The 18450-nt window shown below is 40.5% G+C and overlaps 1 protein-coding gene across 2 annotated transcripts; it reads right to left on the bottom strand.

Annotated features, from left to right (window-relative positions):
- Positions 1–8138: 8138 nt before the first annotated feature.
- Positions 8139–17607, bottom strand: LOC138196160 (cornifelin homolog B-like). Of its 2 annotated transcripts, XM_069145954.1 has the most exons (6): positions 17479–17607; positions 10565–10659; positions 9941–9994; positions 9705–9818; positions 9396–9550; positions 8139–8721 (listed from the first exon to the last, which is right to left on the bottom strand). In XM_069145954.1, exons 4-6 carry the CDS (start codon positions 9811–9813, stop codon positions 8599–8601), a joined length of 387 nt encoding a protein of 128 aa, XP_069002055.1. In that variant the 5' UTR covers positions 9814–9818; positions 9941–9994; positions 10565–10659; positions 17479–17607; the 3' UTR covers positions 8139–8598. The 2 variants fall into 2 exon arrangements, with proteins under 2 accessions (XP_069002055.1, XP_069002053.1); XM_069145952.1 differs by lacking the exon at positions 9941–9994.
- Between the last annotated feature and the right edge of the window lie 843 nt (positions 17608–18450).

Here is an 18450-nt window from a genome sequence, read left to right as displayed (position 1 = left end):
AACAAACACTTTCTGTCATTTCCTCCTCAGACCGATTCAGAAATACATTCTGTCAAAATATTACAAAACAGTCAACTGTTCAGTTTTGATCTTTTCTAACAAAAGAAGCATTCTCTCATTTGGTTGTTTTTTTTCAGATATGAGACCTTTTTCTTAACACGTAAACTATTTTGAAAAGTGTTGCGACATAAAAAATCAGCAGGAAAATCATTTTAGGAAAAGTTGCATCTTTAGAAGAAAGTAGCACTTTTCAGCAACAGTCAGTAAAAACGACGTCCTGCGAACGGCCTCCTGGAAAATGCAAACAATCTCATCCGGGGCTCTTTTGAGAACATCGAACTAAAAACTTCAGTCTGGTTATGAGTCGTGTTGACTACGTCTTTGGTAGCGGTGTCAGTTTCGGTCTACGACTTGATGCACATTGTCTCTTTCCCTCTCCTCTCTGCTGAAGTCGGGGTGCCGGCTCTTGGATGAGGCCTCGGAGGGCGACGGGACCATGTAAACATTCCCAGCTCTCAGAATCCGTCTGTCTGCTGGGGGTGATGCATCTGTCCGGCCCGTTTGTTTACCGGCCGAAGAATGTTAAGAATATAGGCCTCGGTCTGTGTGTAATTGCATGTCCACGTGACCGTGCACTTAAAAATAGAGAGTGTGGGGAGGCCGGGGAGGGGGTGGGGGGGCATGGGTGGGGGGTGGGGGGTGGTGGCATGGGTGGGGCGGGGTCAGGAGTTTTGTTTCCTTTTGTATCGTCTTAATGTTTGTAACGATCCAGCGGGATGTGGATCTGGTGAATATTGCACGCTGTTTAGTCTACCAATCACCACGGTGACAAAGAGTCTAGGGTTTTGGGGGGAGAGGTGGAGGTGAGGGTGAATGCGTGTGTGTGTGTGTGTGTGGGTGGGAGGGGGGGGGGGCGCTGGGTGGGTTTGGGGGTCGTAAGTGGTGTGCGCTGCAGAAAAACATACCCACATATATTAAAAAGAAAACACCCAACGCACGGCATCAGGGAAAAGTTCTCCCTTGAATTATGACATTGTAAGTTTGCTTTTTTTTTTTTTTTTTTTTTCGCTTCATCGTCTACAGGAAATGACAAATTTCAAATTAAGAGGGAAAACAACAGAAAACCATTTTTTTAAACCACGGTGATTGAGTGCTGTTTATAGACTAGCTGCGCTGCACATGGGCGTACCATATGTAGTCCACTGAAAAAAAAACATAGCAGGATTTTTGAACGCTGGATTTCAGATTTGGTCTGTCTGAAGCCAACTGTATGAAAAGTTACCTTTTTTTTTCTTTCTTTTTTTTTTACTAACCTTTTTAACCCATTATTTTAAATGCATGCTGTGTGGGTGGAAGACAATGTTTGAAACCTACACAACTTAATGTGTCATTTTGTGGGTGAAAATGAAGAAAAAAAAAAAAAAAAAAAAAAAAAAAAAAAGTGTGTCCAAAACGTTGCACAGGACGTTGTTGTAAAACCTTAAAAACGTGGTCTTTTGAGTTTGAATGTTATTCTCAGTAAAAGCATCATAGCTTCAACAGAGCTGTGGATTTGACTTTGATTGGAGTCAGACTCAGAAACTTGCAGCCTAACTTGGACGTTAACATCATTGCCTTGCGGACTTCTTTTTAAATATAGCGATTCAAATAAACTCACATCCTTCCCGAGTGCAAACAAAAAAAACTTTTTTTTTAAACTTGAAAAAGAAAATGCAGCAAATCACTTTTTTCCTCAACAATTCCCATCAGTACGTCGGCTATGTGTTTGTCAGTGCACAGGACAGAAGACTCACAGAGGATACTTCAGATTAACACACTGGGATATGCAAAACTGGTTTTGTCAACAAAACGTATTATCATTTACATTTACATTCTTCTTTAGTTTGATGTCCAAAACATTTCTACATGGACTTCAATGTAATTTATTAATAACACCATCAGCTGATTTTCAGATTTTTATATAAAAATGTAACCATTAATTTACTTTTTTTAATGATTTGCTGACTTTAAACCAATTAAAAAATCCCAACGAACAGAAATCCAATGGAATGAACACCAAAAAACACAAAGTATAAATATGTACTCCTGTTAGCATTCATACTATCATCCAATAAATGTGAGGCTTAAGTCAATTCAATAAAAATGTGTTTTTAGGCCAAATAAAGGCACTAACTTTTTCTGTCCCTGAAGGCCTAAAAAAAAGTCTCTGAAGCTGCCGTCCGACACGAGAGAAGTGAGACGACATTCACACAAGAGTTATAGATCTTATTCACTCGTTCAATGAACCTTGAGATGCACTTAGAGGTTGTTTGCAGCAGCCATATATCAAGGCCTAACAACAGAGGAGCTCCTCTTCAGAGGAGGCTGCCATGACTTTAACTCCCACTGCTGCCCACTAGTGGAAGAAAGGTTGGCTGCAGATAAATAAAAGGCCAACTGTGGCTTCATTAAACTCCTCATACTCCTATTTAGTAAGTATTACGATGAATTATCAGAATACCGGGGTTGCAACTCATTTTTTGTTTTGTTTTGTTTGTTTGTTTAAGGGCAGAAAATGGCAGGAAAAAAAGTCAACATGTCCATTACTCGTTCCAATGATTGCCTTGAAATGTTTTATCTGTGAAACAGCGGAAAAACCCAAACATACATAATTTACGAGCATAACTAACGGGTGGAAAACAACTGTTTACGTGTCAGACACTAAAGCCGGCAAATATTTAGCATATTTTGTCTGGATAAATAGCGTCAACATCCGATCGACCGATCAACATATTATTTAAGCACTAATGACAACATTGATGAATTTGGTATGTAACGTCTTTACGAAGCCTTGGTTTATTTCCAACGAGAAGTTGAAAACAGAAACGAGAGAAGAAAGTGATTAGAAGTTGTAAATGTACTTTCTGCTCGTTGGTCTTGTGAGGCGGCGTTCCCATCCGTCTGTTCGCCAAGTGTTCGAGCCCTCCGCTATCTGAATGACAAGGTTCAGTAATCAAAGATTTCGTTGACCCTCCCTCCCCTTCACTGAACTCTCTTCTGCTGCTAACCCCCCCTCCACCCCCACCTCCTCTTCCTCCTCCTCCTCTCCCTTATCTCATTTGTATACATTTTCACAGACAAATGCACGAATGTACACTAATGTAAAAAAAAAAAAAAAAATGCATTGTTTATTTTCTCTATTTGTTTACAGTGTATCCACATTAAACCCAACCGGGCAGAAAGTTCATGTTAAGTGCATGTTGTTGTTGTTGTTGTTGTTGTTTTTTTAAATGTCTCAAATGTTATCATCACCTGTGCCGCGATGTTTCAGACTCTTAGACCCTCTTTCCGAGGCGTCCTTCCACGATTCATCATCTCAAAAGAAGCCTGAAACGGTCGGCGCCCTTCAATACGAGCGTTTGTGTTGTTTAAACACGGCACTGAACGCTAAAAGAGGTCAGAGTGGATCATCGGGTGTAAGAAGGGACGTAAACACCGGAGACTGACGTTTGCATCCGGTCGCAGAACGGTCAACGTTTTCTTTTAACCGTGTCGATGACCCCTTTCTAAATTAGCAGGTTTAGTTGAATGACTATAAAAAGGTGGCAAATCATTCAAATGGGTTCCGTAATAAAAAGGCTAAAAGATATTGGAAGTTGCTTTGTTCTCTCTAACTGTTTTCGTAATCCTTGTTTTTCTATTTATTTCATTTTATTGGATTTATTTGTACTTTTTCACCATGTTTTTTTTTTTTTTTTTTTTTTTATCTTATCAGCACATTCGGCTAAAATTGTATTGCTATTATTTAGGGATGTGTTATTTTTTTTATTTATTTTTCAAAAGTCGTTAAAAGATTTAAAAAAAAAATGTTTTTAATAGATTATGCAACCGTCTTATTTTAATTTGTATAACAGCGGCCTGGTCGTAATGCGTTGTCGCTGCCCGAAGGTGGAATTGATGCGACTAAGAGCTACTTTCCAACCGTTATTAAATCAACAAAAGATGAAGCCCATGTTACAACCAGGTGTCCGAACAACCTGCCAGATTAGATGATACGACACAAACAGAACAAACAAGGTCGATGGCTTTTACGAAGCTCGATGCCATTTATTGAGCCCATTACGGTACGAGTGAGTCTCTGGAATATTCAAATGCTTCCCGGCAAATATCAAATTGTATTTTTTTTTTTTGTTGTTGTTGCTTGAAATGCCCATCCTTAAATGATATTCTCACTGTCACGTCATGAGCTTGTCATTCATCTGTGAGGCCGAGAACACCTTTCACTCCGCTGCACGGTCATCGCATCGCTTACTGCATTCATGGTAAATGATGATTAATAGCTGACAGATTGCCGCTAAATTCTGGCTCTGTAAACAACAAATGCATTAAAACTGGCTTAAATCCAGACGTGATATTTGAATGCAAATGAGGCGTATTTTGAACTGGAAGCAACAGTCTGATAATATAAAAGACTTCGATGCTTATGTGGACGTCATCTCCCTCCAGAGGAGTTTTCTCAGACGACTCAAAAGTCTCCAGTAAAGCCATTTGAAACACGACGACGGAACAAATGTAAAGAAAACTACCGGACATGGACACACACACACACACACACACACACACACACACACACACACACACACACACACACATTCAGATTTTAATGGACACGGTGACATTCAGATAATTCCTGCCCTGCGAGCCCCTTTGCCCCCTGTTGCCTACCTCCTGATACCTCCCCTACCTACACCATCTCACACACACACACACACACACACACACACACACACACACACACACACACGCTGCACCACCACCAACCTCTACCTATCCGTCTCTCCCTATCAGCTGCTCCCTGCTGCCGTTGTTTTGAGAGGTCAGAGTTGTTTGTTTGCTCGGAGGCCCATCTTCTGATAGCGTGTTGGACTACGCCCCAACACCCCCCCCCCCCCCCACACACACACACACCCCACCAGCCCCCTAACCCCCTCATCCCCTTCGCCTCGTCTTAACCTGAGCCTTTATCAGCCGACTCCCCGGGGCAACTTCAACCTTGTCTTTTAAAAGGAACACTTCCCCAGGAAATTATGGAGAGACTCTGCCAGATAGACCGAGTCTCTATCTGTCACGGCGGACGCCCCGAGACGGACGGCGGGACGCTCGGCAGCCTCACACGGATTCCAGCTCGTCCAGGTTCAAATGCATCTCGTGACCTCTGATTTCCATCTCGGGCTCCGTCCACACAGGATCCACCTCGTATAACCGAGGAGGATTATCCTTGTCCTCACTTATTTACCCAAAAGATAGGCCGTCTATAAAAAATGGGTGTTGGCAGGTCTAAAGTGTCATACCACTGAGGGCCACTAGGGGCCGACTCCAAAACAACCTCTAAAAATCCCACAAATGACCTGTTCCCTGCAAAACTACTGATATTCCTATCAACTTCTGCTGGTGCAGCTGTCAGCCTCTAAACTGAAATCCGGTTGTACTCTTAATGGCCTTCTTTAGGTCTCAATGTAAGAGACCCATTTCTATAAACTTGAAATTTTGGCATTAATTGGTCTTTCAGAGTGATGTCACTTCTTGTTTACATATTTACTAGGCCAAACGAAGCAGGTGAACACGGTAAACATATATATATATATATATATATATCTGAGACACAGCAGCATGTTAGCAATGAAATTGCATCTTAGCATTAGTGTTACATTACTGCTGGAACAGCTGTAGACTTTTAGTCTCTTTTTAAACTGCCAATGGAGTAAAACCATTTTTCACCTTTCACCAATAAAAAAAATATGAAACGGTTCCAGGAATTTTCTAGAAACGATTGTCTACGTCTTAAAGAAAAAGCTGAGGAAGATCCAGATAAAATAATTCAATAACATATAAAAGTCCGTACCTCACAAAGTAAAAGTAAAAACTAAAATAGTAAAAATATTTTTCCACAGTTTTGCCAGAATTCTGCTCATTTATTCAATATTCCCAAACAATAAAAAATGACTGTGACACAAATCTCCGTTTGGCTTACAGATACCTCCCTTTACCTCAGCACAGAGTCATCTGGCTCGTCCCGGCTGGAAGTGCAGCCGTCCGTGTGGCCACAGGAGAACAAGGACAAAAAAAAAAAAAAAAGCTGTGATAAAAATTACTCCCCCCAACACTGGATCAAACCCAGCGGGGAGGGGAACGCCAACCACCTGATTAAGCAACATGGAGGAAATGAGAGAAGCAAAAGGGGTCCATTTTCTTCAAGAGTGGGAGAAAAAAAAAAAAAAACTTGGAAGAAAGAAAGGGAGGGGACGAACGGGGGGTTGTAGGTGGGATAAGCTGTGTGTGTGTGTGTGTGTGTGTGTGTGTGTGTGTGTAGGGGGCGGCGAAGGGCGTGCGGGGTTAAAAAAAAAAAATCACAGATTTTAAATCAGTTCTTTGGCCTTTAACGGGCGCAACAGAAGCCCAGTATGAGAGAGCAGAACAAAGAGGGCAGCAGTGGCCTCGACCAATTAACATTCCTGCGGCCTTTATGAGCCGCCTGGTCCCGCCCCTTCACTCACACCTCATAAAAGTCACAAACATCAATTCTTGCAAACCATAACTGTCATTATAATCCCATTAAAAACAACCCACTGAGCAATTTACAGTGAACACCGGGGCCAAGTTTGCTCAGCAGTGGAGAGGGATCGCCTCCGCTGCAACGCAAACCGGACTAAACAAGTGGGAGAGTTTATTGGGAGTAATTTGACAAAATATGACATGATAGCGACTCCATTAAGTTTAGCGTCCAAAGTGAACAACAGAAAAAAAAAAAAAAAAAAACCCGAGGTTAAATCTCTTCTTCTCGCTCCTCTTTTACACTTAACGGGTCTTGGCAAACATTCAGCTGACCACACAGCGCAGATGTTGTCGTTTCAACCTCAATTAATCAATTACTAACCGCTAAAGGGAAGGAAAAGACCGAAACAGGCTGACAAATCCAGGATAAAATGGCCCCCTGATGAATGCAAGTCCAATATTCACTCTGCTTTAGCTCGGTTTTCTTGCTGCTAAACGCTCCAACGTGTTCACCAACTAGTCTCTGGTCTCTCTGCTGTTTGGGGCCGTGCAGGTAGCATAATGTGGCTTTTCAGACGTTTTTGTTTTTGACTGGAAGCAGCTGCATATGAGGTGGCTGACTTAAGCCTGATACAGATTTCAAAATCAAAACCACCAGCTGAAAGAGACTGAAAGGCCCAGTGGAGCTTTGAGCGTTGATCATTTCTGGATACCCGCAACACCCTGTTAGCACTCAGCTCAAGAGAAAAATAGCCTTTTAAAACAACTCCGCCAGTATCGTACGGAAACACAAGTCGAACAAAATTTTTTTTAAAAAATACATTAAAAATCTAAATAAATACACTTGTGATAAAAAAATAATAATAATAATTTAAATGTTATTGTAGTGTATCAAAACTGAGCTGGCAATTCAAACCTATAAGTAAATTATTTTTTACATGGTATTATAATTCCTATTTTTAATTGTTCTGTTGACCCCGCTGTGCGCTGACTAAAAGTCTCTTTCATTTTTTTAATACAAGAAATTTATCAAAATTAACTGGAAGTACCAACTGAAACAAGTAGAGCCGGACGGTTCTTTCCAAGACACCTCTTGGAAATTATTAAGCAGTGAAATACAGAGTTAATCATAATTACCCAAAGAAGCTGCAAAAGTAAGTTATGGTAAATGAGCATGAACTATTATGTCTTCATTTCGTACTTCTACAACGTACAGAGGTTGAAATAGAGAAAGCTTTACTCTTCTTAAATATATTACACTGTATGGTGTTTCTATTATTTTGTCCCCCACGAGTGGAGACTAGTAAGGTGAGACATGACAGGAGAAAATAAAGAGCATCGGTTGGATCCTGTGTGACCCACTATGACCTCAATCACAACAAGCTGTCGGCTCATTGTGAAGAGCGTGACTCCCTCTAGTGGCTGTGGAAGGTAATAAGTATTTCAGTTGAATTAAAGAATCTGAATTAAAGCAGATGACTCTACTGCTCTCCATGCAATGTTTTTCCTTTGTCTTTTATACATTTGTGACTAACATATGTATTTCACAATGTTTACCTTCTATTAAAAGTGTCCTATATGAATACAAGAAATAACAGCATTCTATCTGCATTTTAATTAATTTTATTGACAACAGAGGAAAATATTTTATGAAAGTCAACTTGTTAAACATATTAAACATAACGCAAAAATAGGTATACTTTTCAAAAGTAAATGTGCATGTGTATGTCCTGTAAAAAAGTAAACTTCATAGCAGTAGCAGTTGTAAATATGTGCCACATAATAAAAGAAATACAAGATTGGATAAAACTTGTTAAGCAAATTTTCTGATCATAAAATACAAATAAAGTACAAGAAAACAAAGTTTCAAATTACTAGCATGCTAGCATCCCAGCTGAGGTCAATAAATGAATATTACGGGAACATATTTATCTCTATAAAGACAAAACCCTTTTTCAACACCTTCTCAAAGGGTGGAGCAAAATGTTATTAACATACCATGCAGATTGTAGTTTATTGAAATATGTGACAAACCCCGGTGGTAAGGATGAAGAGCGCAGGCGCAGATCATGTGTTTTTGGCACCGACCAAAACAACTTGGATGTTTCTCCTCTTCATCTCTCTGGACATCTGACACCAGGTGCAGGAATTACAGCAGGTCGCAAACAAGCAGTCCTTACACATGTTGCCCTGCGGACGGATCACAGCGACGTCAGGTCAACAGGTGAGCCGATGTGATCGGAGGTTTTTACATTATTGAATTAGAGTTAAAAAAAGAAATGTTTAAATAAATCCCACATCCATTTTAAAATAAGGTTCTCCTTAGTTTATCAGTAAGGATTATAGTGACAGAAGAACCTGATGATTGACGTGAATTATCCATAACAACACCAACAAAAAAAGTAAAATTGTTTGAAAAAATAATATTGGTTGTTGCCTTCCAAAGTCACATTTTGTTTTCGGATGTGACCTTTCAATGGTTAGATTTTATCTTGTTGAATCATGTCAGGAAAAGATTTCAAAAATACAGTTGTTTTTCTGGTTTGGAGTTTCAACTTGTCAACTTTTGGCATTTTACCAGGCTGGACGTGTTTACAAATTTTAAAAATGTTTTATTGAATGAAACTGAGACTTTGGAGATTTGATGATGTGGATGAAGTTGAATTTACTTTAGATTTTTCTGTGTTTTCACCAAATGAATTTGGGATTTGGTCAAAGAAAATACAAATAAAAACACTCAAATATCAGATTTCATTGTGTCGGACGACTGAATGGCTGTCGGAAAATTTCAGTTCATAAAAATGTGTTCCCAATCAATCAGTCAATATGGTCAATATATGACAGACAGAAGACGGTGGCCTTACTTTGATGCCATAGCGCTGTCGCATGGAGACCCTCATGGACATGGTGACGGCTGGGATGAAGCCGAACATGTCCAGCAGGGGAAGACAGAGACACTGACCGTAGTTCTTGGTGGTTTTACAGGCGAAGCATGGGCAGCACCAGAAAGCAAGGCAGCCTTAAGCCGGAAGAAATACATGAAAATAAATATACCACATGCCATCAAAGAGGAGTTGAGTTCATAAAATTGCTCTTTAAAAGTAGTTGGTTAAATATGTGACACATAAGCATATTAACCAGTTCATATGCTTTGAATATAAATCAACACGTACATTCGGGCACATCATCGAAGCAGTCACATATCCCAGATGCCCACTCGTCCGAGGTTTGGGCATCCATCACAGGCTGCGGCTGATGGATGACCATTTTGGAAGTCATCATGAAGTCTAAAGGAGGAAGCAGGAGATCATATTACATGTTTAATAATGGTCCATGTGTCAGATATAATCATACAGAAAGATAAACTGTAAGGTTGTTGTCGAACAACTGGCTGTTCACTTCTTTTTACCCAAAAACAGATCAGAAGCTGGCGGCTCCGTGTGCCTTATTCCTGATGGGACAACTTTGAGAACCAAAAAAAAAAGGGATTTTACAAAAACATATTTCTATTCTAGGTTTTATCATTCAGAGAATGCAGATATTGAATGGTTTATAAGTACAAACAGCTGAGAAAAAGAGAGGAGATATGAATAGAAAATTGAATGAAACACTTCCTGTATGTGGATAAGAAGAAACATATTGACAAGTGAACTACATTAAAATGGGGAACTGTTGGGTCTCACCTTACTATGTTCAGTTGTAATAACTTATGTCGTGATTCAGTGTAATATAATTCAAATTTAACAATAATAATAATTCATCTACAAAATATTTTTTTTAATGTGATTGCAAAAACAAAGAAAGTGCATCTCTGCAATTTTGTTGTGAATTAATAAATTATACATAAATGGATTCCTACATCCTAAATGGAAATCATATATTTCAGCCAAGGTATTTAGTTTTTATGATAATTAACGTGTAAACAGTAATTTCCTTTTTTTAATTTTTTTTTTTATAAATGTCCTCATTAAACTGACTTCACAGGGAAACTAATAAACAAATAGATCAAATATTAAAGTAGTTATTGTCTCACCTTTTGTGTTTGCCGATAAGAAAGCTTTGACTTGGACGTCCTCTCACAGCTGAAGTCAGCACTGAAAAACGTCCAATTGTTGAGTTCAGATAAACCTGCAGGAGAACAAACGGGACGTACCGGTTCGTCTAGCACCTTTTCTTATCGTGACACAGTGTCATTACTTGTCGTGACCAGCAGTGCAAAAAAAAAAAAAAAGGAGGAGCTGCTGAAGGGGTCCAGGCTTCATGTCTAAAATGCAACATTGCTCTGCAGGTATGATTTGATTTTGTACAGGATACAAACATACAGGATATACATATATATACACATATATATACATATATATGTATATATATATACATATACGTCTTTTATTCTGGTGGGAGAAAACAAAAACCTTTGAAAGCGATGACGCGGCCTCCCGACATTGGCTTCGCAATTGGGTCTCCTGATTTTACACCCATACCCCCCCCCCCATAAGAAAACAAGCGACCTCTGCTTAGACCATCAGTGGTTCACCGTGTACAGTAAATAATAATGGCCGGGTCGGGTCATTCAGCCAGCAAGTCTTCCTCCTTCACTGAACAAATGAATGAGAGGAGGTGACGTCAATTATTGGTTTTGTGACAGAAAGGAAGCTTCTTTGTTCTTCTTTGAGCAAGAAATCCAAAATAAATAGACCTTTGTTCTCCTTTAGAAGACCTGAGCTGGAATCACAAATAAAACTCTCCCATTCCTACACAACAAGAGCTTCAAACCACACTAAAGCATGTGATCTTTAGTGATGAAATGGAAAGAGATTTGATTGACATTTATTGTTAAAGAAAAGAAAAGAAAAGAAAAAAAAAAGAGAGACAAACTCCTCCTAATCTCTGTCTAGAGCTGCCATGCCCTGAATTCCTGCTACACCTGAATCTCACGGAGGACCTGTTTTACGTGATCGAGTTGATAGAATATCACTTTTAGTCAGGAGTTACTCACATGAATGTAACTTGGTTATAGTTGAAAGTGTTTGTTTATGGTGGATCATCAGCAGCCGTCAGTGCTTCAGGCATTCTTCGGCATCGTCACCAGATCTTTTGAAAAGATCAATGATGCAAAAAGGTGATAATTGAGTTTTTACACTTTTGCACAAAGCTTCTAAGACAAATAACATTTTTTATTTTTTTATTTTTTTTACCTGCTTAGAGAGCGGCCGGTTCATAATCAGCATCTCATTTGGGTTCGCTGTCTATTTCAATTCTTACCGGAAGAAAACACGAGTCGTCTTCTGCAGTAGATGACCTTGTTTGTTTGACCTTGTTGTGTTCGTATAAACTGCGGTGATACTTTTGCAGGACATATTCCTTCCCGGCGTGTATTCTCCAGCTAAAATTGAGAGCACTATTTTCTTGAGAGCTCCCTCATAGACCCTCGAACTGAAATTCTAATTTGTTGTCGTTATAATTTAGTTTTGTTTGAATAATTACAAGTTCATTTCAGAGATCCTTTTTGTTTAATATGCACTTGCAACATTTATTTTTTTTTACAGTTCGACAAAGTCTGGTCCATTAAAATACTGACACTTGCTTCAACCACATGACAGATGGGATTTCTCGTTTTAGTGCGACAGGGAAAGGTTTACATTTTTGCCTCAGAATTAAACCTTAATTGAAGAGCTAAAGACCATAAAAAACCTCGATGCGGAAAATGATTATAAAAATGAAAAAAATCTTTGCTGCTATCAAACACTCAGCCTTTTGACAGAGTCAAAGTTAGTCAGCTAAGGTTGAGAAGAATGCAGATGCCTGAGGTTATATTTTCACCTATATATTTTGAAGCTGTCAAACGTTAACACGATGGGGAGGGAGTGAGTGTCACGTACAGTTGACCTCTATATAACCTGGATATGTTGAGCAAAAAGGTTTTGAGGACTACGAAGAAAGACTTGTGCTAATTCTGCGATAAACTGTCCTTCAAATGAAACCTCTATGCTGTTCTTTTCTCTCTCTGCTCTCCTCTCGCAGACGGCCGCCCACCACCGTGTCTGGCTTTCTATTGAATTCCTTTCTGTCATAATAAAATGTTCTGTTGTAAGGACCTTGTTTTGCCAAGTGCCCTGAGATTACTCATGTTGTGATTTGGCGTTATACAAATAAATTGCATGAACATAATGCCTTCCAACGCCGCTTCGTGCTCCTCAGGCTCAACTGCCGGCAAACGTTACTTAAACATAAACAGCGGCGCTTGTTGTATTTTAATAAACTAATCATTGATATGCATGTGATGTTGTACTGCATGCTTCCTGCAGCAGCATGCTGCACGTGGAACTGATTCAAAACGGTCTTAATTGTCAATGTAACGAAGAAACACGTCATAATGTGTTCCAATATATTTAACCACAGAGAACAATATACTTTATTCAACTTTGGCTACAAACAAAATTTGTTGACATTTAGAAAAAAATATTGCTCGTTTTATCTATTAACTTGACATTAGACATAGGAACGGCTGTACAATAGCGGTTGTACCGTGACGTCGGTGCCAGCCAATAAAAGTCTGCGTTTGGCAGCTTTTCTTTGACCTAAACCGATGACCACCACGAGTCAGCAGAAACCGAGCAAACTGACACCGATGGACTACGATCCGGCTCGCTCCCCGTGGACTACGATCCGGCTCGCGCCCCGTGGACTACGATCCGGCTCGCTCCCCGTGGACTACGATCCGGCTCGCTCCCCGTGGACTACGATCCGGCTCGCGCCCCGTGGACTACGATCCGGCTCGCGCCCCGTGGACTACGATCCGGCTCGCTCCCCGTGGACTACGATCCGGCTCGCTCCCCGTGGACTACGATCCGGCTCGCTCCCCGTGGACTACGATCCGGCTCGCTCCCCGTGGACTACGATCCGGCTCGCGCCCCGTGGACTACGATTGGGTAACTTCTACGAATGGACTGCTTTTTGGTGAACATGTGAACTGCAGCTTTTAGAAGGCCAACCGGCACATGATTTAGGGGAAATCTTCAAAGAAATAGCTGAGAACACTTTCAACAGTCTCGTGCTCTTGACTTCGAACTTTTAACCGTGCACGTGCATCAGAGCAGTGCAATGCAGTAAATGAAAGGGTATAAAAAGTCGTGGGTTATATAATGGGGAAAAAATGCATCACAGATCCATATCTGATGTTTTGAAGAAAGCGCTAAATGCTCAAATGTCCTCTTCTAAATAAAATAATGAGCCATCATTTTCAGATTATGCAAAATATCGTAATAAATTTGCTGGATTTGATCATCGTATAAGTAATGATAAAAAAAAAATGCCATTTATGAATAAATGTTGCCCTCCATTTGTGTGCAAATTTCAGTCACAAGATGAAAGATAAATTCAGCAGTGTCATTATTGTATTAGTGACTTGAAACCATAAGAAAATGGTGCTGAAGCTCCCAACCAAAGGCCATACAGTGACAGGAAGAGAGAGGGAATGGTTGTAGAGAAGTTACATGCTACAAGTCCTCCTGCTAAACTATCGTCTAAGAGTCAAAGCGAAATGTATAGCAAATATTTACACTGCACAGCAACAAAAAAAGATTCGCCTGAACAGCCAACTTGCACCTGAGAACTTTGCTCAATTTGACAGTTTGATGCAAGAATTTGGGCTCCTGGGAGAAAAAGTAATAAAGACGAACCCAGCAGTAAACAGACATTACAAAGGAGCCTTTTCTTCAAATCTTGTTACACGCTTAAACAGTAATTGTGTCACTTGCAAAAGTCTGAGTCTTCTACTCGTAAAACACTCCGAACTTTGGTTGACTTAATTGACTGGTTCGAATAAAGTAGGTGAAGAGTTGTCATTATGAAATGTGTGCTGATGTCCAGCTGGATCAATTCTCTGACCCTTCAAACTTTGAGGTCTGACTCACTGGATCTCGAGTGTTGGTATAAACCCGCCACTGGCCGACCATTTCAGGTGACAGTGTCCTACTTTTTTTTTTTTTTTTTTTTGCTATCTATGTGTTACAGTTTTCAAAATCCCTGTCGCAACAGGACAGAACAACCTCTGAGCTGCAACCGACACGCTGAAAATGACAAGTTGTGACAAAGATTTGGGTCGTGGGTCATAATAATTTAGGTCCGCTTGGTTCTTTTTGATCTTTTTCCAGGGATTGAGCCATTTTAATGCCACAGGCTGCCTTCCCATGTGCAAATGGCACCGAGGACGGATCCGACTCGATATACGAGTTCTCTGTGGTATTGCAGCTTCAGGCATTTCTGTACTGACTGAATTTTTCAGACCTGGTAGCTATGTCAATTTTTATATAGAGTCTACGGGTACCACTCGACAACCGTGGGCTCCTTTAAGCAGCCAACCGAGGATCAGAAAATAAAATTATCTGATGCCTACAGAATAGGCGAAGGCTGTACAATTTCACAGTCAAGTAGAAATCGAGACCAGAGCTGGAGGAACTTAAGCTTTCCCATAAAACAGCTCATCTCATGGGCTCAAACACACAGGCAGGCAGCGATTTCCAAAACCTTGCTGCTTTTTTTTTTTTTTTTTTGCAATAACTGATTTTTCAATGACGTCATGTGGCACACACGTTTCATCGCCCTGCTCTTTCCACAGCAGATAAACCTGCTGAACTCAGGAGGTGAAGCCCAGAGAGCAAATGCGTGACCAGAGCAAACAGCCAACAGCCCTGCAGACTGAGGTTACAGTCCATGCACGCTCAGCATACTCTAGAGCTTTTGTTTGGAAATCAAAGTTTTTCTCCCTGGTGGCCTCCTTCATTTGCGAGTCAAATGAGTACAGAGGAAGATTATTTAGATTATTTTTAATTCACTTATGAAGGGAGAAGCTAAAGCAACGCTGCTGAGATACCACTGTTTAGTTAACAAAAATATGTTTTGAAAGAAATGTAAAGCGCTTTTCTATTTCGGAAATATTTTGAAGCACTTCATCAACGGTGCTCTATATGCGAGCAGAAACCTGCATTAATTATGGTTTTTTTTTTGCACTTTGGTTGAGTGCTGTAAACACAACACTGATTTCTCCTTATGACGCACGTGTCATCGAGTAGGCTGCTTATTTACTTAACCGGTGAACACAGTTTAAGCTTATCATTATTCTTCAGGAATTTAGGTTGAGGGAAATATGTGACTCTTTCCCTACAAAACCCTGGACTAACTTTGTCTATCTGTTGTTTGACGTTTGGCAGAAGGTTTATGAAAAAAAAACAAAAAAACCGATGCTTCCAGCTGCTGGAGACACGTTTGAGCATTGAGACTAAACCAAAACAATAAAGCTGTACACGTAAAAGAAAAATAATGAGCTGAAAGACCCTAAAATTCTCTCTAATATCTAAAGGGGAAAGTTGGGTCATAATTCTGTGTTGGTTTGTCACGACAAACGACTCCTACCACATTATACACGGTAATTTATTCACTGTTATTATAAAAAAAAATATGTATATAAGCAGTTTTAATTTAATTAACACAAACTTGAAGTTCTAAAATATTAAATTTATGAAAATATAACAGCCACTGAAGTCAGATACATCAGATACATCCACATAACAACTGAGCTTTTGTTTTCAGAATAAAACGCAGATTCTATATCTATTAGTTTGGACATATTTATTGACATAAAAAAAATTAAGAATCAAAAACTACGTCATTCGCGCAGAATTTATGTTTTCTGTTTTAAATTAAGGAGATGAAGAATGGGATGATGAGTGACACACGGCGAGAGGGTGGGAGTTTGACCTAGTGTGTGTGTGTGTGTGTGTGTGTGTGTGTGTGTGTGTGTATTTAAAAGCAGTGAATCGAAGCGGCCCGTCCTGAGCGGAGGAAGCACAGCGAAGCGAAGGAATAAACGAGGATCTCCCACTGAAATCTGGTAATACCTGAATCTACATCCATGTGGTGGTTTATTCTGTTATACATATAGATTTATAGATTTCCAGTACTGATACATAGGAGCGGTTTGCACAACTGTTGCACGATTTTAAATTTTTTTAAAAAAATGCATCCGTGTTTTAATGCATGTCTGCATAATTCCATTCAAGGGAAAAATCACGATGCATTGTGCATTATTTTACTTTCAACCCCCCCCCCCCAAAAAAAAAAAATCAGATTTTGTATCATCATGTAATGTATTATCATATTCTTTGACATATTTGGTTTTAGTGCAAGTTTAAAATGAGTTTTTGACACGATTACCATCACTGATTCACTGGTTTGAGAGGTTCATGGAATTCCATGACAATAATTTATACTAAAATGAATACTGGTTCACCAATATGTGAAGCAGTCGTGGTTAAATATGTTTCAGAGCTGGGTTGATTGCTGTCATCAAACCTCAACCACATCAGAAAGTAGACTATTGTTGGAATTCAGCCACTTCTACAGTGGCTTCTTATGATTTCCTTATTATTTATCATATTCTACACGTATATATATATATATATATATATATTTTATTTTAGCCACCTTTGCAACCAGAAGCCGTGGGTATCCATCCATTATCTGCCACATCCTGCACTGTCTCAGCCCTGAGCTGTGTGGCTCCCGACACAGAAAACAACAGATCTGACTCCGGACCACAGCGCCGCAACGACAGCTTCAGCAGCCACCGGTTAGTTCAACTCCGCTGGTTCATTTGAACACTGAAGCCAACTTTTACAGCTTTCTAAAGAACTGTTGCTTAGCATTGACCGAGCTTGGCAGTGTTTCTACACGGGAGCTCTCACTCCCCCTGGTGGACACTTAATGAACACACAAAAACTGTTCCAGCAGCAGTCTTTTAGAGGTTTTTAAGACCTTCATTAAAACTTTCACAATCTTTCAGAAGCCTTCGTGTGCGTCCAAATGGAAACCAGTCAGCTCACAAATCTCATATAATGTCAGTTTATATAATCTATTGTTTTCAAAATGTGGTAAACAACACCGTGGTACCTTAATTCTTGCTGCGTTCCAGCAGCAGAGGTGGTGACCTCGGGGGACCTCGGGGGACCCGCGGTGGGACGGACGGCAGCAGAAAAAGCCACCGACAACGGCCTTCCTGCTGGGAAACGATGTCAGGCATGCCGGGCCCTCGGATCTCCAACGGCCTGGAGAATCTGCACGGCCAGACGGACTCTTTCCTCACCGCGGCCCGGCTTCTCCGCGGAGGGTGTCTGGAGAAAGAGAAGAAAACAAGATGTCAGTCTGCGCAATCCGACTGTTCGGTGCGTCCGCGCTCTCTCTCCGGTTCAGAGGTCCTAAATCACGCTGACATTTGCATCAAGGAGCTCAGGATCAGGCGGGTTCCTGTCGTGAACGGCCGGACGACAGCCGAGGACAGACAGACGTGCGCCGAGAAAAAGACGGATGAAGCAAAGCAGATCGCCGAAGGCGCGTTCTCGGCCGACAGACGAGCGGAGAGACACACGGGCCTCTGGGGTCAGACGGGCGTGGCGTGCGTCTGGACGTCGGGATGTCGCATTTCAAGCAGGCAGTCCAGAAGATTTAAGGCTCCGAGACTGCCGGCAATTGCTGAAATATAGACTCGGTTTAATCAAAAGACTCGCAGAGACTCCTTGAAATGAAACGTTATGGTGCAAATATGATGTGATTTTGTTCATTAAAATGTAAATATGTGCAAATTTCACTGTGGGTTGGTTTTCTGCTCTTTTAAATACTTAACTGTAATGAGTGCAGGACACTGTCGTGCTTTTACTCGGCCAAACGAGACAGTGAGTTATTCAAAGAATTGGCTTGTGCTGACAAAGCCTTCATGAGTTTAGATACCGAACTTGAAGCGGACTCCTACCAATGCATCTGGCAGAAAATGACTCGACAATAATTACATTTGTTGTTGTTTTTTTTAATCTGTATGACGTACAGATACAGTATGTTCCTCAGGACCACCTTTACACACAAAAACAA

This window comes from Embiotoca jacksoni, unplaced genomic scaffold, assembly GCF_022577435.1.
Source record: "Embiotoca jacksoni isolate LCO1_2020_lvr unplaced genomic scaffold, fEmbJac1.0.p SCAF_13, whole genome shotgun sequence".
Classification (NCBI taxonomy): domain Eukaryota; kingdom Metazoa; phylum Chordata; class Actinopteri; family Embiotocidae; genus Embiotoca; species Embiotoca jacksoni.
This window is presented reverse-complemented; position numbering and strand designations above follow the sequence as displayed.